At 44.1% G+C, this 20,133-nt stretch overlaps 1 protein-coding gene across 3 annotated transcripts in view; it reads right to left on the minus strand.

The window, feature by feature from the left end:
* The window catches only part of Tcf20 (transcription factor 20), a 48,914-nt gene extending 29,598 nt beyond the window's left edge, over nucleotides 1-19,316 (minus strand). For 2 of the 3 annotated variants that reach the window (XM_090328842.1, XM_090328840.1), the window contains exon 1: nucleotides 13,494-19,316. In XM_090328842.1, the coding sequence (XP_090184968.1) occupies nucleotides 13,494-19,316 (5,823 nt within the window). The remainder of the gene's footprint in view (nucleotides 1-13,493) is intronic. The other variant, XM_090328841.1, reaches the window with a different exon arrangement.
* Nucleotides 19,317-20,133: the final 817 nt, after the last annotated feature.

The following is a 20,133-nucleotide window of genomic DNA, read 5'->3' on the forward strand; positions in this document are numbered from 1 at the left end:
AAGCTGCTCCTATGTACACTTCAACAGTATTTTTTTGTGAGATTGAGGATGGTCAGCTCCTGGCCAAATCTCTCAATCCTACACTCTCTAGCTTCTATGCACTGTACTTTCACTGTAACTCTCTTGACAAATACAGATAAATAGAACTGGTTTTCTTTTCTTTTTTTTTTTCTTTTTTATATTGGACCTAGACCTTGAATTCAGGGCCTAGGCACTGTCTCTGAGCTTTTTGGCTCAAGAATCTAGGAATCTAGTGCTCTACCACTTGAGCCACAGCTCTACTTCAGGCTCTTTGGTGGTTAAGTGGAGATAAGAGTCTCATGGACTTTCCTGCTAGCTTTGAACTGTAATCCTTTAAATAGCTAGGATTATAAAGGCAAGCCAATGGCGCCTGGCAATAGAACTGTTTCTTTGGTGTGTGTGCGTGTGCGTGTGTACATGCGTGCACGCACGGATGTGTTTAAAGTTTTCTGAAGCATATTGTATTTGAAGAAAAGGTATTAAAATGGGGACTAAAACTACACTGACTAAATACAACCGCACCCAAACACAGAAAACTACACAAGTGCATGCTGAGCACATCTGAAAGGAGAAGGGCCTCTGTAAGGTGCCACAATGCAGAAACCTGAAGAGACCAAAGAGTGTTAAGTGCTAAGCAGACATGCTGCCTACACCCATCCCTTGTCAATGCTCTTGGCCAATCCCACCCTTACTATACAAACCCCTCAATTCTTGTGAGACTAACCTAGAATAATCTGCTACTCCAAGACTCCCTGTTGCCAGAGGCTGGACTCATAACAAATACACCACTCATACAGCACCCTTTCTGACTCACTCACAGGAGCCATTCCTTTCTCCAAAGAATAATAAGAGGAAAGCACAGCAACATCTTTTTTTTTTTGGGGGGGGGGGCAATAAAGGGACCTGGTGCTATGCCTTTAGCTTTTCCACTCAAGGTTGGTGTTCTACCACTTGAACCACAGCTCCACCTCTGGCTTCTCAGTGATTAATTGGAAATAAAGCGTGTCAGACTTTCCTACCTGGACTAGCTTTGAACTATGATCCTCAGATCTCAGCATTCTGAGTAAGCTCGGAATATTAGATATGAGCCACCCGTGCCCAACCCTTGCACAAACTTTAATTTGATTATCATCTTTTAAATATAGTCTCCAACAAAACTTTCATCTAGACTCCTATTTTTTGTCCATAAAACTTCTAATCAAGGACCGGGAGTTTGGCCTAGTGGTTAAAGTGCTTGCCTAGCATGCATGAAGACCCGGGTTCAATTCCTCGGTACCACATACATAGAAAAAAGCCGGAAGTGGTGCTGAGGCTCAAGTGGTAGAGCTCTAGCCTTGAGAAAGTCCAAGGACAGTGCTCAGGCCCTGAGCTCAAGCCCAGGACTGGCAAAAAAAACCCCAAACAAACAAACAAAAAAAACCTTCTAATCAAGAAGTGGTTCTTGCTGGGTACGAGTGGTTCAACCCTGTACTCCTCGTCAGTTGGAGGGCAAAGACTGGGAGGACTGTAGTTCAAGGCCAGAAAAGTTGCTGAGACCCCATCTAGCTTTGAACCCTGAGGCACATGCTGGTTTTCCCAGCTATGACAGATCACGGATCATGGCCAAGCATAAAGGTGGGAAGCAAGACCGTATCTCAAAGAGTGCAAAACAGTGCTAGCAAACATGAGGTAGAGAGGGGGGAGGAGAGAGAGGGTGAGAGGGGGAGGAGAGAGAGGGAGCGAGCACACACTCTAACTGGTTATGGAGGCACAAGAGGCTGCGTAATAGGCTCAAGACTCAACACTAGCCTGGGCTAACATGGTAAGATATTGTTCCAAAGACTAACTAACTAGCAAACAAACCCCAAAGTGGTTTCTACTAATAATGTTGCTGAAAAACAGCTCCTCAGGGAAGTCTTTGAAGCCCATTATAAACCTGTCCACAGGTATTCCTGTGGCTGGCCCCAAAATGGTACAAAAAGCAAAGAAAGCAGGATCAAGGTCAAAATAGGTGTGTGGCTGTCCCAGCAGCAATTCACAACTACTGTTTCAATCCAAGAGGAGAGCCTACACTTCTACTCCTCTCAGAGTATCTCTGTGCACACAGGCAGGACCACCCTGTCTGTAGTTTATAGTGAATCAGGTAAGGAGATTTGAAATTAGATGTTTTTCTGAACATCTGCCAAACCAACAATGCTAGAATTTAGCTACAATCTTGAGCAGATGAAGAATATACTTAGAATATAAATAGCTTTATAGATTTTTTTCATTTTATCATTCAGCAAATAAAGAATGAAATATCTGTAATCCTAAACAGAGAGGTTCTAGGCCAGCCAGGGCAAAAAGATAGTGGTGGGATGCCTGCATGTTGTCTCAGCTATACAGAAAACATAAATAGAATCAGAGTGTAGGCTATCTCAAAGACTACCTCAAAAATAACCACAGCAGATCCAGGGGCAAGAAAGCAGAGTAGTGACAGGGAATAATCCCCACTCCCTCTGATCAAACAGAAGTACAGGGCCTTAGTATAGAACCTTGAGAGAGAGGACACCAAGCAAACGATACACAATCAGAGCTTGGCACCAACCAAGAAGATTCACATTTTAAGTGCCTAAGAAAAACAACGCAGACAAGAGATGCCAAAGCAAAGTGACTCCTGCAGCAGGAGAGCACTACAGCCCCTGCAGGCTCTGGTTTTTCTTGTTTCCACCCTTGACTCTCTCTTCTACTCTCTGGGCCCAAGGTAACAGTAACATACCAGCAACCCTGAAACTGAAGGCTTAGAATAAACAGGAAAATGCAGGCACAGAAGCACATATGGGGACTGATGTATGCAGAAGTGAAGCATCAGCATAAGTTTGCTGCCCCACTCAGTGGAGAACTTATAACACTGGTGAGCTGTGAATACCCATCTGGGAGTCTAACACCAGGGAGTGGTGAGTGCCAGGTCCTAGAGTCTAACACCAGGGAGCGGTGAGCAGGGTCCTAGAGTCTGACACCAGGGAGTGGCAAGTGCTGGGTCCTAGAGTCTAACACCAGGGAGTGGTGAGCAGGGTCCTAGAGTCTGACACCAGGGAGTGGTGAGTGCCGGGTCCTAGACCCCACACCAACAGCATGAAAGGCTGTGGCAGACCCAGTCCCATTCCAAGTCCCTGCCAGCCACATAAGCTGGTGGGAGACCTTGAGAGCGGCTCTCTCCCTTCCTCCCTCTCTCCTTGTCCTGTGGGGTCATGAGCTCTCAACACCCCCAATCCTGCCACAGAAGAAGCCACCAGGGACAGCACACAACCAAGTCCTATGGGACTTCTGGTGTCACTTCATGCCATGCACTCCCACCAGCTCTGAGGCACACCTGGGGATGCAGTAACTGCCAGTGCATTGTCAGGAACAGTGATAATGGCAGAGGAAATGTGCTCCAGGGCTACAACCCTGCTCAAGTCACAGCTGATGAGAGGAAGCTACCCTAGACCAGCCAGGAAAAGGGCGGAGGATCTGACCCCCAGCCTGCTCTCAGCCACAAACAAATAGAATTGCCAGCTCGAGAGACTGACTCTACACCCTGCTCCTTGCTACCAGGAGGAAGGCTGCGAACACCGAGGGAGTAAAGACTGCAACCAGCCCATAACGGCTCTTTGAACAGACAGTCCCAAACAGATTCAACAGAGAACGGTTTTTAATGTGTTTATCTTTTTATTTGCTGTTTATTTTCTTGTCAGTCCTGGGGTTTGAACTCAAGGTCTGGGCACTGTCCTTGGGCTTTCTCAAGGCTAGCACTCTACCACTGGAGCCACAGTGCCACTTCTGGCTTTTTCTATATATGTGGCATCGAGGAATCGAACCCGGGGCTTCATACATGCCAGGCAAACACTCTACCTATGTGTTTATTTTTTGTAGTTTTATTTTACTTTTATTATTTTTTTCCTATTGCCTCTCTTTTTAAAAGCGTAAGGGTATTTAAGTGCGTGACTATCAGCACCCAGGTTAGGCTGTTCCAAACTGGCTTCCACTAGTGGTTAGGGATTGTCTTTCAATTTTGTGTTCTTTTCAAATAGATCACAATTTCTCGCTATTACTTTTCTTTTACATTCATTCCTTTTCCTTTTTTCTTCTTCTCTTTCCACTATAAACTTGGATTTCCTTTCCCTACTATCTCTCTGGCAAACTACTCACTTGCCCTAGAACCCTAAACTTTCTCAATGTATAGTTAAGCTCTCACATGACTGTGCCTCACCATGACTAACTCCATCCTCTTTTTTTGGCCAGTCCTGGGTCTTGAACTCAGGGCTTGGGCACTGTCCCTGAGCTTTCTCAAGGCTAGAGCTCTACCACTTGGGCCACAGCAACACTTTCTGCTTTTTTCTGAGTAGGGGGTACCAAGGAATCGAATTCAGAGCTTTGTGCATGCTAGGTGAGCACTCTAACACTACGTCATGCTACTGGCCCCATGACTAACTCGATATCTACACTAAAGGGCTTTTATAAACCCTGAATGTATACATCACAGCAAAAGATCATAAAATCAAGACAACATGACACTCTCAAAAACTTTAACAATAACTCAGGGGAAGACTTCAGTGAAAATGAAGAGAAGGAAAAACAAAGAATCAGTAAAGCAATGATGAGAAAATAAAGGAATAAAAAGAGTAGATCTACAAACAACTAGAAGGACAGAAGGAGAAAACAAACAAAAGGTAAAATGAAATGAAGAAAATATAGGAAGTGAAAGACAATACCAATAAGCAGATGGACACATTATGAGAGCTTTGCCAGCCGCTAATGGCTCATGTCTGTAATCCTAGTTTTTCAGGAGGCTGAGAACTGAGGATGGCAGTTTAAAGCCAACCCAGGTAGGAAAGTCTATGAGACTCTTAACTCCACTAAACTATCAAAAGGGCCAGAAGTGGAAGTGGTAAAGTGCTAGTAGCCTTGAACAAAAGAAGCTTAAAAACAGTGCCCAGGCCCTCAGTTCAAGCTCCAGGACTGACATAAGAAAGGGGACATGCCATTAAAGATTAAAACCTTGAGGGACAAAGGGTTAACAAATGCAGCAATGGTACTTATTACACACTATGTTGAAAATGAATGATACAACTTGTTGAGTGGGGATGGGAGGGGAAAATGAGGAGAGAAGGGGTGACACTATCCAAAAATATTCACCATCACATTTGGCCCTTCCTTTTAGAAAAAAAAAATCATATATATCCATTGTACCAGACGGTTTCATTGTGGTATGTATGACCTGAACTCTCATTTTTCTATTTTCAAAATTCTTTATGTATTTGTATAATCACTTCCATTAATAAATTGATACCTGCCCTCCCGCCAAAAAAAGAGAAGGCTGGGAATGTTCCTCAGTACCACATAAACAAAAAAGGCCAGAAGTGGCACTGTGGCTCAAATGGTAGAGTGCTAACCTTGAGCAAAAGAAGCTCAAGTTCAAGCCCCAGGACTGGTAAGAGAAAGGAAGGAAGAAAGGAAAGAAAAAACATTAATGAACTTAATCCAATGAAGAAGCCATCAACAAAGACCCTGGAGGCACAAAGAGCTCTATCTCCCTATTACAAAATACAATTGAAAGCATAGGGAACAGAACAAAAGAAACTTAAAACAGCGTATCAGGAGCTGAAGATAAAAGAAGAGGAATTAGAACAAAGAGCCAAAGGTATGGAAAAACACTCAGAATGCAGGAAAAGAACATTCAAAAACTAGCAGATTCAACAAAAAGATCAAAGCCAATTTACGCACAATTGGGATGAATGAGGGAGAAGAATTCAAAATGAAAGGTATTAAGAACCTATTCAATAAAATAGTAGAAAACATCCCCGACCTCAAGAAAGAGAATCTAACCCATAAGACAGAGGCATGAACTAGCAGACAGGACCAGAGAAAAAGCACTCCTTGACATACTGTTGTGAAAACTGTGGACTTAAAAAAAACAAGAAATTATTATTAAAGGTAGCAAAATTATAAAGAAGGAATCTTATTACAATGGAAAGATTAGAATGACTGCAGATTTCTTCATATAAATTCTGAATGCAAGGAGAGCCTGAAGATGTATAATGAAGCTCCAAACAATAACTGCCACCATAAACTAGTGTACCCATCAAAGTAATCATAGAGAAGGTAAAATCTCCACAATAAACAAAACTAAAGAAATTAATGAACACCAAACTAATACTACAAAAGATACTAAAGAGAACCATACTATTTGAAGAAGATAACCAAAGTCAAACAGCAACAAATAAAAATCACTACAGAATTGGTTTAATAAAACAGGAAGCTGAAGGAAGCAAGCAACAGGAAAACAACAAAATGACAGGAAACACAGCATATCTCTCTACAACAATAAGCTCAAGTTCCCAATCAAAAGACATATAGCAGCGGGTTGAATTAAAAAAAAAATGAAATCCAAGTATTTGTTGTTTCCAAGAAACACATCTCACTGTCCATCATAAACACAAATTCCAGGTGAAGGGATGAAAAAAAAAAATCTTTCAAACAAATGAATCCTGCAAGAAGGTAGAAGTAGCCATACAGATATCTGATTTTAAAAAAAGACCACATTAAAATATGAGATAATGAAGGCTACTACACATTAATAAAGGGAATGATCCATGAAAAAGAAATTACAGTGGTTAGTATATATGCACCAAATACATATCATCAATAAACAGATACTCTTAAAGGCTTATAAAAACTCATACTGGGATTTTAATCACCCCACTCCCACCCAAGGGCAGGTCAACCAAACAAAAGATCAACATAGAAGCCTTTGAATTGAAGTGATATCTCATAATCCAAATGAACGCAAGAGATGTCTACCAACTATTTCACCCAACACCCACATAATTCACAGTTCTCCTCAGCAGCCCATGGAACATTCTCTAAAAATGATCACATCCTAGGACACACAACAAGCCCAAGAATATACAAAAGAACTGAGATAATTGCCTGTAATTAAACTACAACTCAACAACAAATGTACTACAGAAAACACTCAAGGCCGGGAGTTTGGCCTAGTGGTTAAAGTGCTTGCCTAGCATGCACGAAGACCCGGGTTCGATTTCTCGGTACCACATATATAGAAAAAAAAAAGCCAGAAGTGGTGCTGAGGCTCAAGTGGTAGAGCTCTAATCTTGAGAAAGTCCAAGGACAGTGCTCAGGCCCTGAGCTCAAGCCCAGGACTGGCAAAAAAAAAAGAAAACACTGAAAACAGTGGAGACTAAACAACACACTATTGAATTACAGGTGGGACACTGAAAACATAAAGGAAGAAATCAGAAAGTTCCTACAGCCCAATGAAAAATGAAAGCATACCATACCAGAATCTCTGGAATACAGCAAAAGCAGTGCTGAGAGCAAAGTTTATAGCTCCATATGTCTACATAAAGAAAATAGAAACTGCTCAAGTAAATAACTGTATAATGCTTCTAGAAAAACAGAGACAAATCAAATCCCTAACTACAAGGCAGAGATAAAGATTAGGACAGAAATCAATGAATTAGAGACTAACCCTATCCACCAAACAAACTATACGTAGAGTCAATGAAACAAAAAGCTGATTCCTCAAAAGAAAAAAAAAAGACTAAGACTGACAGACCCTTATTTATAATTTGATAAGAAGAAGAAGATGGAGGAGGAGGAGGAGGAGGAGAAGGAGGAGGAGGAGGAGGAGAAGAAAGAGGGTAAACTCCACAAAATTAGAGATGACAGACTGTTGGGAGCCAGAGTGGAATCAAACTGTACCTTGACTTGCATCAGACAATGGCTTTATTGTCTTATTGTTTTCTGGCCTTATTCTATGTAAATGACCTGAGATTTACCATATGAATGTAACACCTGGAGGTTGCCTGGGTCTGGAGGAGGGAAGAAGCGGGAGTGAAAAATAAATGCGGCAGTCTTTACCTGGACTGCGGACATCCGGACCCCGTGTGTCTGTCTCTCTTCTATTTCTTCCTAGTCCTTGCCCCCTATTTCAGGAACCCCAATCTGCGAACCCTGGTTTGCTGCCGGTTGGCCCCGGCAACAGACATTCAAGAAATCCAAGTGATTGTAAGAGACTACTTTCAAATAAGATTAAAAATCTAGTAGCAATGGATGAATACCTAAAGACATATAAGCTGTCTAAACTGAACCAAGATGATATAAGCCACTTAAACAGACTGATAACAAACAATGAGATTGAGGAAGTAAGAGTCTCCCAGGAAGGAAAGGTCCAAGTCTTAATGGATTCAGAAACCAATTCTGTAAGACCGTTAAAGATGAACTAACACCAGTACTCTTCAAACTTTTCCAAGAAACAGAAATGAAAGGATAACTATGAAGCCAGCATTACACTCATCCCCAAACCACCAGGTAGGTAGGGACCCAACAACAACAACAAAACTACACATCCATCTCTTTGGTTATCACAGATGCAAAGCTCCTTAGTAAAATACTTGCCAACAGAATTCAACAACTAATCAAAATAAATTACACACTATGATCAAGTGGGGTTTTATCCCAGAGATGCAAAGCTGGTTTAATATATGTAAATCAATAAACATACCACACATTAACAGAGCCAAGGAAAAAAATCATATGACCATTTCAATAGATGTAGAAACAGCTTTTGACAAAAATCCAACATCTGTTCATGTCAAAAGATCTGAAAAAGCTAGTAATAGAAGGAACATATCTCAACATATTAAAGGTTGTAATGGTAAACTAAAAGCCAGTAACATACTAACTGGTAAAACAAGACAAGGGATGTCCACTCTCTACTCCTTTTCAATATAATCCTGGAATTCCTGGTCCAAGCAAAAAGGCAAGAGAAAGACATAGGGAAAGAAATCAAACCAGCTCCTATTTGCAGATGTTATGATCTTGTACCTAGAGGACTCAAAGAGACTCCATCCTCAAGCTTCTAGGGCTGATCAATAACTTGGCAAAGTAGCAAAATACAAAATCAACCCATAAAAAGCAGGAGCTTTTCTGTATACCAAAAACGTACAGACAAAGGGAAAGCAGGAAAATAACCTCATTTGTGACAGCCTATCTATGATGGGCTATATACTCTATATACATAATGTTTTATTACATACATTAATATGTACCTATCACAGACCCTCAACTTAATTTTAATTATGTTCTAATATCTAAGTGCCAGTGATTGTATATAGAGATTCTCTCCTTGAATACTTCTTCGTTAAACATGACATTTGAAATATGATGTAAAAATCAATGTTAATAAATTCTTTAATTAAAAAAAGTAAAATTTAGGAATAAACTTAATCAAGGAAAAGACCTTTACAGTGAAACCTGAAAATCTGAAGAAAGAAAGCAAAGACAACATCAGGAAACGGAAAGATCTCCCACAATCACGATAGGTAGAATGTTGTGGAAATGGCCATACTGCCGAGTAATCTACAAATTTAATGCAATACCCATTAAAAGCCTAATTTTGCTCTTCAACACAGATAAAACCAAAAATTCATATGAAACAACCAAAGATAGGAAATAGCCAAAACAATTATCAGCAAAAAGCAAAACAAACACGCAACAACAACAACAACAACAAACAGTGCTGGTAGTATTGTAATTCCAGATCTCAAATTCTACTACAGAGCTGTAATAACAAGAACAGCTTGGTACTGGCACAAAAACAAGACCAATGGAACAGTATTGGAAAAACTGGGCATCCATATGTAAAAAACATTGTCCTGTTTGTCACCGTGCCCCAATATCAACTCAAAATGGATCCAAGATCTCAACATCGGATTTGAAACTTCATAACTACTGCAAGATGAAGTAGGAGAAACATTAGAACTGTACATGCACAGGCAGAAACTTTTTGAAGAGAGTCCCGGGGGCACATCCAATAGGAAAGAGACTTGACAGATGGGACTACATCCAGTGAAAGTTTCTGCACAGTGAAGGGCACAGTAACTAAACTAGAAAGACAGCCAACAGACTGAGAGAAGCTCTTTACCTTAAACATTGACAAAGGCCTAGTATCCAAATCATACAAAGTGATCAAGAAAATAACCCTTCCCAAAATTAATAAACTAATCAATAAATGTGCAAAGGAGCTAAATACTTTTCAGAAGTAAAAATAGCCAATAAACACATGATGAAATGTTCAACATCCATGGCTATAAAAGAAATGCAAGTCAAAAGAACACAGATTCCATCCCACCCCAGTTAGATCAGCTAAAATCAAGAATTAGAACAATAACAAATGCTGGCAGGGATGAGGAAACAAAGGAACTCTACTTCACTTTGGTGGGAATGTAAACTAGTACCACGCTGGATGGCCATTTGGATTTGGTGTTCTTCAAAAAACTAAACATAAGGAGGGGAAAGGGGCCAAATGGAGTGACAAAGGGTGAACCCGATACAGCAGTGGTATTTACTAGACACTTAAAAAACAACAACCACAACAAAAAACCTAAACAAGAACTATCCTTTGATCCACCCACACCACTCTCAGGCACCCACAAGTCAGGATACTGTAAAGACACTTGCACATCCATGTGCACTGCTGCATTATTCACAATGTGCCAACTTGTGGAAACAGTCTAGATGCCTAAAGTAGACGAGTGGATCGAGAGAATGTGGTACATATACACAAGATAAGTTTACTCATCCATTAGAAAAAATATGGCATTTGTAGGGAAAAGCATGGACCTAGAACAAATCATGTTACGTAAGGCAAACCAAGCCTAGAGACAAATGGCACAAAGGGCCACAGTACAACTTTTGGCTTTTTCTGTGTATGTGGTAACCAAGGAATCGAACCCAGGGCTTCGAGCATGCTAGGCAAGCACTCTACCAATAAGTCAAACTCCTAGCCTCTAGAAGAGGTACTTTTGTAAAGTAGAGATTCAGTAGTTTATTTTGGCTCAGGATTCTGGAGTTGCAAAGTCTAGGGGTTCCATCTAGTGACGATCTCCTTGCTGCCAGAGTGCCAAGACTTCACAGACTATAGGAGCTGTATGTCTTCAGGTCTCCTCTTCCTTTTCTTCTGAAGCTACCAGGATTCTATCAGAGACCAACCTAATGCCCGACCTAATCCTCATCACTTCTTAAAAATTCTGCCCCTAAACAGGTTTATAGTAAGATGTTAATACCTGAAATAGAAATTATTTTTTATCAGATGAAATCTTGTATTCAAATGGCAGTTTAATTAAGCTCCTTCCAATTAACTACCCATTAGATTGTTGGTAATCTACATTGCAAGGCCAGGCCCCTTCCCACCCTCCTCTCCTGCCTTTCAGCCAGGCAGAGGCCTTAGTGGAAATAAGTTAATGAAATAGCAATGGAAGACACTCTCAGTGCTTTCATTCCCACATGTCATGCTTACGCTGGAGCATTTTAACTATGAATGAAACACACACACACACACACACACACACACACACACACACACAATACACACACACACCAAGTGTGGTAAACTTCAAAGATAAATAAAAGTCTTATATGATTGAAGTATACTGAAAATAAAATGTTTATATATCTGTACTGTACGCATAAAAAGGGAGGGCTGGTAAACTTGCAATACTTATGAAGACATAATAAATGGGAAATGATAAAATAAGTATCCTAGTTTGAAAGTAGGTAGATGAGTAAGTGATTGGATGGGCTGTAGAACAGTAGATAAGATACAAGAAGAAACCACTAGAAAGACAGCCACTATGTGACAGAGCCTAGGAAGGCCTACCCTTAGAAAGGGGGTATGTGAGGTGGACTAAAAAATGGAACATGAGCTCAAGGATTGTAGGAGGAGTTAGATCCCTAACTTAACCAACTCACTCCAATGTGGTCAGGTAAGTGTCTCTACTAGAAAAATGCAGAGCATATAGAAAACAGGAGGGAGAATGTTAAAGTCTACATACTGGGGAAAAAAAAAAAAAGCAAGTCAGGTGCTGGTGGCTACTACTCAGGAGGCTGAGATCTGAGCATCACAGCTCAAAGCCAGCTGGAAAATCCAATTAACTACCAGATAACTGGAAGTGGTACTGTGGCTCAAAGCGGTAGAATGCTAGCCTTGAGCAAAAAAGCTCAGGGACAGTGCCCAGACCCTAAGTTCAAGTCCCACAATTGAAAAACAAGAAACAACAACAACAAACAAGACAAGGAAGTAAAGCAGGCATAGATGAGATGAGCACCAGTGGGTGGGGGGAAACAAAGAATATGAAGGGGAATGTATGTATATGGCCATCTTAGTTTATTTTCATGTGTGAAAATAGAACAATGAAGGCTATTGAGATTACTTTAAGAAGGAAGAAGGGAAAGGGAAGAACAATGGAGGGAAGAGGAGATTATAAGGATACACTGATTATATGTCACAACAAACCCATCCCCTATATAGTTATTGTATGCTAAAAAAAAATAAATCAGAACTGCTCCAATACTCTCAACTGGAACAGTGCAAGCCAGAGCACAAGGAACAATGAATCTAAAATTGAGAAAACAACTTCAAGTCAGGAATTCAATAATCATTCAACTCCCAATTAAGCATGAAGGTAGAATACAGACACATCCAGAGAGGAAAAGACCCTAATATACTTCCCATGCACCTTTTTCAGGAAACTACTAAAGGATGATGTTTTTTAAATGAAAGAAAGAGAATGACAGCAGTGCCCAACAGCATAGTACGCGTGATAAGCCTTTCTAGAGTGTTGTGAAACAGACCTAGAAAATAAATACCGCAGTTGCAAAGCATGGCTTAGATAAATGAACAAATAAAAAAGTTAATAAGCTTAAGAGCGATGCCTGTACTCAAGAGGCCAAGGCAAGAGAGACTGGGAGTTTCAGTCCAAAATGGACTGTAGAACAAAATGATATCTCAAAACAAAACAAGACCAAAACCAACCTCACAGAATCCAAGCCATGAAATGTTTTAGGAGAAAGGAGATATAATTATTGTATGATGAATGATTTTTTTTTTTTTTTTTTTTTTGCCAGTCCTGGGCTTGAGCTCAGGGCCTGAGCACTGTCCTTGGACTTTCTCAAGGCTAGAGCTCTACCACTTGAGCCTCAGCACCACTTCCGGCTTTTTTCTCTGTATGTGGTGCCGAGGAATCGAACCCGGGTCTTCATGCATGCTAGGCAAGCACTTTAACCACTAGGCCAAACTCCCGGCCCCTGATGAATGATTTTTAAAATAAATAACAAATGGCAGATTATTATACAGAAGCCAAAGAAACTAGCAGAGGCACTAACTTCTAAAAGCTGCACTCATTAATGAAAATGGATGTTCTAGAAGCAAGAATCCAGGCTAAGGAAAGGTGGAAACTGGTTTTCTGAAACATCACTGGTATGACAACTTTGCAACCTTATGGACACGTGACTGCCAAATACAAAAGTTAAGGCTTCCAAACAACTTGCTTCATTATTTTGGCCTAGAAGTGGGTGATATTTAAGAATAAAAACTAAGGGAAAAGAAATAGAACCAAACAAAGGTAACAAAAAAAATCTCAAGCTACTAAGGGATTTCTCTTACTCACCATCTCTCTGGCTATTTCCAGCGCTTCCTGCAGACCGTAGAGTCTGCCGCAGACCAGGTAGATTCCATTGGCCCAGAGAATACAACCCTCGTGGACCCAAAATTCATTGCTGTCAAGAGGTAGTTCAGGGATTTGTAACTCCAGCTCAGGGACACCTTCTGAAGTGGTGGGCACAGAGGGTTTTCCGTCCAAAACAGTCTTTTCACTGTTGCCCTCGGTGGCTGCTTTTTTACAAGGGAGCCCCCTGGACAGGGACCGAGGGCCTCCTCCACAGTCCTCTGAGCGGTGGCGCCGCTTGAACCTGGGATGTGCTGCCAGGCTCCTCTGCTCCTTCTGCTGTTGCTGCTCCTCCTCCTCCTCAGTGTCCGTCTTGGAGCCATTGGAAGCACTTTTGTGCCGAACTTTGACCTTGCTCTGCATCTCCATGGCCCTCTTAGGAGGAGGATTCTTCGGGAGCGTGGCTGCATAATCTTGGGGATAAAAGGGTCCAAAGAGGTCACCCATGTTCCGGTAACTGGCCCATTTGCCACACAGACAGCAAACCAGGTGTCCCATAACAGAGGATTCTGTCACCACAGGCCCCTGTAGCATAAAGGATGAAGCTGGGAGTGCCTTGCTTTCCGTGCTGCTGGGGGGAGGGGTCAGGGACCTCTGACCCTTCCGGCCCCTCACCAATTTGGTCTGTTCCTCTTCTTCAGCATTGATGATTGTACAAACGGATCCAAGTTCACATTTATTCACCACATGAATATAAGGGAAAAAAGACTTGTTCTTGGCATCAGTTTTATCCAGTGGCTGGGTGGCGTATTTTAGCTTGATCTCGGGCTCTTGGGGCTCTACTATGGGAACTGCTTGCTTGGTTTTTCGTTTCCTTGGCTGGGTCCCAGGCTTCCTTCTCTCCCGCCTCTGCCTCTGTTTTTTCGGCTTTGGCTCTCCATCAGTAGAACCTTCTGGTATTTGAGGGGGCTGAGGAGGTGGAGGGGGTGGCTGCTGTTGTTTCTTTTGCTTATTCACACTACCGATGGGTCTCCCCTTCTTCTTTCCTGATGGGAAATACCCCTTTGGAGGGAAGCTCTCTTGCTTGGGTGAAATCATGACTGTATCTATTTCCTTCTCTTCAGTCTTGGGGTTTGATTCAGGGGCCAATGTGCCTGCTGGAGTTAAATTCTTTGAGTCAGGAAAAACTAAAGGTGCTGTTCCACCCAGGGAACCATCTGGTCTCCCTTGGTTACTGCCAGGCTTCTGTGAGGTCGTGGGTGCCATGGCACCAGGGGGTTCCTTCCCGGTAGGCACAGTTTCTGGGTGCGTCTCAACCTTTACTTTGTCATCCCCACTGCCACGCCACTCTTCAGAAGACCTAGGAAGAGGCTTTTCGATGTTGGACTCCTGGCTGGTTGCACTGACCAGATCAGATACCACTTCACCTTTTCTCTTCTCCACCTCAGCTTCTGGAGCAGCTGCAGCCACAGCCCCACCCTCTGGAGGACCACTCTTCAAAGACAGGATGTCATCTAGAGTGACTGCGTCTGCCCCGGCCTCTGCACTGTTTGAGGATGCACTCCTCCTAATATTTGGGGATGTGATCTTCTGAACTATAGCTTCCAATTTCAGTCCCCGTCCTTTCCGTGGGGGCAGTATTTTGGTCTTAGCAGGGCTTGTAAGGGTAACAGCAGGGCAGTTTCTATTATCTGGGTTTGGGAGGTCCCTGGAGGAATCCCTCCTAGGGAGAGACTTGATATCCTGACTGTGAGCAAGATGAGCATAGGAACTAAATGCCTTATCGACACCTTCTTTTGCTGGGTGAAGGAGTCGACCTTTATCTTCAGTATTACTGTTCTTTATATCATGTGACTGTCTCTTACTGGGGATGGGAGAGATAAAAGAACGGACACGCCTCCGCATGATTAAGGGGTTCTGAGAAGAATGATCTTCTTGGCCTGGAAGTCTTAGCATTACATTACTAGGCTTGGATGACTGTGTCGACTCAGCTAGCCCATGTCCATCTGTCTCATGTGGTGGCCCGTACCTCTTCTGATTGGACATTCCTGAAGGACCACTACTTTTGGCAGAAGTCTGCCGAGAAAGATCCCAACAAGATTCCTGCTGCAACTTCTGGGAGCCTTTGGAAGGCAGACCATCACTAGACATAAGGCAGCGTGCAGATTCTTGAACGCTGGAGTCATGGTAAGTCCCGACCGGTGGGCCGTACATCATACCGTCTTTGTCATTTTTCAGAGGGCTACGGACTCGGTCAAGAAACTGCTGCTGCCGTGGGCTCTTCCTTGGCCCATCCTGCCGGTGCTGTGCAGCAGCAATCACCCCCTGAGCAGAACTGCTGCTCCAGTCTTTATACTCCTCTTGTTGCTGTTGGTACATCTGTCTCTTATAGTGAAGCTGGGAATTCAATCCGGCATTAGGGTCTCCATAAGCATGAGCTCGAGTGTTTGTGTGGTAAGCAGAGGCCAGGCTTTCTGTGTTGGCAGAAAAGGGAACATGTAAAGAGCTCCTATTGGCCCTCTCTGCAAAGGTCATGTGTGGATTCATATGATGAGGGTCTCCTCCTGGGCCTCTGCTCCTACCAGGAGACATCTTTAATTTTTCTGCAAAGTCATGATACTGAGAAGGGGACCGTCCCCTCATTGCCTCCCGACTACCAACTCTGCCAGGGACTCGCCGCATTGGCGCAGGTCTGCTGTCTTGTGGGCCATAGTCTGAGAGGGAATCGTGGGTTGCTGCCCCAGGGCTGGCATTGCCACGGTAAGACTCATGCTTTATGCTAGCAGGATGGCAGTGGTCCCCAGATTTCTTGTTGTAACTAGCTTGGGATTTGGACTGCTCAAAGTCTTCTTCTTTTATCTGCCCACTCTGGGATTTCAGCTTTGTTTCCATGGATACCAATCCACCTGGAAGAATGACCGACTGACTTAAACTTGGGTTGAGACGTTCATTCCTCCCAATTCTGGAATCAGCACCCATGTGTCCCAGGGAGTGAGCTCCTGGGTCCCTGACAATTTGTCTTAGTGGTGAAATATCACAGATCACTGATCTCCTTTCAGAGAGGGAACCACCAGGCTCATGGGCGGATGAGGAAGGTTCTATCTCAAACTTTCTGGGAATTGGGTAGTCAGCCAAATTGATCTGTTTCATTTCAGGAGCTGTGCTGCTTGATTTCCTTTCCCAGGGACCCCAGTGGGGATTTTCTAACAGGGATCCAATGCTTTTATTCAGAAGGCCCCTGCTGGCTAATTCATTGGTCTGACTGACTAAGATGTTAGGTCTTGTGCTTCCTTCCAGGCCACCAGCCATACCCTGATGCTCCTGAGCACCCCTAGAATACCTCCTGTCCGGATGGTGGTGGTAACCCTGAAGCACTTCCTGGAGGAGGCTAGGGAATTTCTCATTTCTGCCCTTGCGCTCCCCATGGCCAGTGAAATCCCCCTTTTCCTGTCCTGTAGGATACTGAGGAAAGCCACTAACATTTCGTGGCATACCTGACCCAAAACTCTCTTTGTAACTGTAGCGCAGGCTTCCAGGAGACTTGTTAGGCTCAGTCCTGCCTGTGAACCCAGGACCTGCTCCAGAGTGACTACTCTGACCATTTCCCTCTCCGTTGTGGCTGGAGCTATTATCACCATTCTTGTTTCCTTTGTTCCCTCCTCCTGAAGGCTCTGGCTGAGGAAGTGATGTGTGTGTAGCTTCCTTTGCCCCACTGTTGCTGGGTGGCCTCTGAGCAACAGGAGGATCATCCTCTTGGGAGCCTTTATCTTGTCCACCAGGCTTTTCCACACGGCCTGTCATGGCTTCCCGGGAGACTATTACCCCAACTGTCTTCTCGTTGACTTTTGAGCTTCCATCAGGAGACAGTGGGGTGTCTTTAGCGCCTGGTGAGGTAGCCTCTTCTCTGGCTGCAGGACTGGCATTGAGTCTGGGGGGTTCATTCTGAGCACCTTGTGCTGGAGAGGAGCCCGCTTTCTCTGAGGCCCCACCCTTGTAGGTGGTGTCAGAGCTGGTGCTCTGACCACTTAGTTGCCTCACTCTCTCCCCTGGATCCTCTGAACTGCTAGAGCAGCCTCCATCTAATGATTCTGCCATAGGGGACTTTAGTTGTTCTTCAGGCTGTGAGGAGCCTTCTGAGTTTGTACAGCTGTCTGCCTTCTTAGAGGAGGACGAAGGCCTCTTGGAGGTCTTCTTCTGAGGGGTCAGGGCATCAGAAAGTAACATGTGCTGGACAGTGTTAGGAAGATTGGCCACTTGAGTACTCAGAGCACTCAAACTACTCAACCCAGGATCTGTCAGCCTCTTTTCTGGTGCCCCTTCTAGTCCAAACCCTTTGAAGCTTGCAGGATGTGAATTAGGACTGGGCATCATTGATGGTGTAGGACTGAGTTGAGGCATTAACTGTAAAATCCGGTTCCTGGAGCCCATGGGCACACTGCCTTGCCCACACTGGAGATTATCCCCACTCTGCATAAGAGGAGAAGGGGTAGAGCTACAGCTGGGAGACTGAACCACAGAGGCAGCTGGAGAAGGGTTTGATATGGGGCTAAAGTTCTGATGAAACTGCATGGGGGACCTCACAGGAACCTCAGGCTGGTTGTACTGCCCCACCGGGCTCTGCAGGGGCAACTTAGTGGCAGTGTTAGTGTACTGCATCACGTGCTGAGGGGGATGTGGTGGCTGCTGCTGCGGGGGCTGCTGCTGCTGCTGCTGTTGCTGCTGCTGTTGCTGCTGCTGTTGCTGCTGCTGCTGCTGCGGCTGCTGTGGCTGCTGAGGCTGTGGTTGTGTCTGCTGCCCCTGCTGGGTCCCTTGTGGAATCTTGGCCTGCTCAAAATTTTTCATAGATTGAGGCTGATAGCTATAATTTGATTGCGTCCCATAAGCCTGGGCATTAGAACCCACATTATGCCCTTCGTACTGGGATCCAGCATTCACGCTGTAACTGCCATCATAGCTCTGCCCGGACTGGCTGAAACGCTGTGGTGAAGGAAAGGAGGAGGAGGAGGAGGAAGCAGAAGACTGGTAATGTTGGCCAAACTGACCCACTCTTAACTGGTAACCAGCAGCAGAGGACGGCAGAGTTGAGGGCCGCTGCATTGGCTGCAGATGGGATGAGCCAGAGGCTGGTTGGCCAGTAGCCTGTGGCAGAGGCTGATGGGACTGGTAAAGCTGCTGTCGTAATTGCTGTACTTGCTGCTGCTGCTGCTGTTGCTGTTGCTGCTGCTGCTGCTGCTGCTGCTGGCTAGATGCCTGCTGTTGGTACTGAGCACTGCCCGGGGAGAAAGGCCCTGTATAATCTTGTTGATAATGAGACACACCACCAAGGGCAGAATGCTGTGCTTGAAACTGGCCCACATGACCCTCACTCCCATACTGATTGCCAAAGCTGCTCCCCTGGGGGGGTCCGTAGCTCTGCACAGGCCCAGAAGGCCTTCGCTGAGGCGGCTGTGGTGTTCCTGCTGCCACAGGGTCTTTGTTGCCTGCCATGTAGTAAAAATCTCCAGCCTCTTTTCTGAAACCCTGATAGCCTTGATGGCCAGAAGTCTCACTAGCCATTGCTGCTGCTGCTGCTGCAGCCACTGTCCGTCGTCCACCACCACTGCCACTGCCACCGCCACCACTACCACCACCTGCACTCCCAAAATTCTGGAACATCTGGGCCTGCCGAGGGCTAAACTCTTCTACACGGGATGAGCCATGTACCTCCTGTGGGTAGCTCTGCTGGTTTCCGTGGTAACTGCTTTGCTCCCGGAAGGACTGCATGCTGCTCAGCAGCACAGCGGCAGGCCAACAACCCTCCTGGAGAAGGAAGAGGAGAAAATGCATGAGCCACACACCACCTTGGCACAAACAAAATCAAACCTAAGACAATTCAGCCCACATGAAGCTGACGGATTTGAATTTCATGTTCTTTCTTATTCTATCCATTTCTGATAATGCAAATGAGCATTTTAGAATGGAGGAATCTGACAGAATTTTAAAAATGCCCCCAAAATGTACAAATTCACTATACTTCTTAAGTAATGTAGTATTAGATATAACTGTCAAAGAAAAAATAAAACAAAACTTTTTTTTGGAGGGGGATGTTTGCCCAGGCTGATCTTGAACTCTTCATTCTCCTGCCTGAATGTTGGGATGACAGGCATTTACCACCACACCCCACTAAAAACAAATTTAAAGTGAGCTTCCCAGTTATGGCAGGGGAAGGGTGGAAAGGACTCCCCTCTTTGCATTCGTAAGTATTTAGACTGACCATCAAACTGAGAGCCCCAGTAGGGCAAGGTGTCACCCAGGACTGCTACCCATCTCCTCCCAACTTATCCCAGACTGAAACAGAAACTGAAGCCAATGACTTAAGGTCTAAACACACACTGCTGCTGGGTAACTGTATTTGCCAATTACCTGTGGTGCCAAGTGATATCAGATGTTCAACCTCTACCACTGTATGGATTCTTTATGCTGCAGCCATCTACATTAACTCTGGGCCCGCCTCTTCTTGAAGTGTACAAGGCACTCCAGGTACGGAAGTAACAGTGAATACTCTTTCACTTTTTTTAGAAATCTTCAAGAAGTTTCAGCCCCTCTAACCTTGTGGCATTTCTTTTGTTAACCTAGTTATTATTGCTATCCCTATGAATGAAGG

The sequence above is a fragment of the Megascapheus bottae genome, chromosome 2, assembly GCF_031878675.1.
Source record: "Megascapheus bottae isolate mThoBot1 chromosome 2, mThoBot2.hap1, whole genome shotgun sequence".
Lineage (NCBI taxonomy): Eukaryota > Metazoa > Chordata > Mammalia > Rodentia > Geomyidae > Megascapheus > Megascapheus bottae.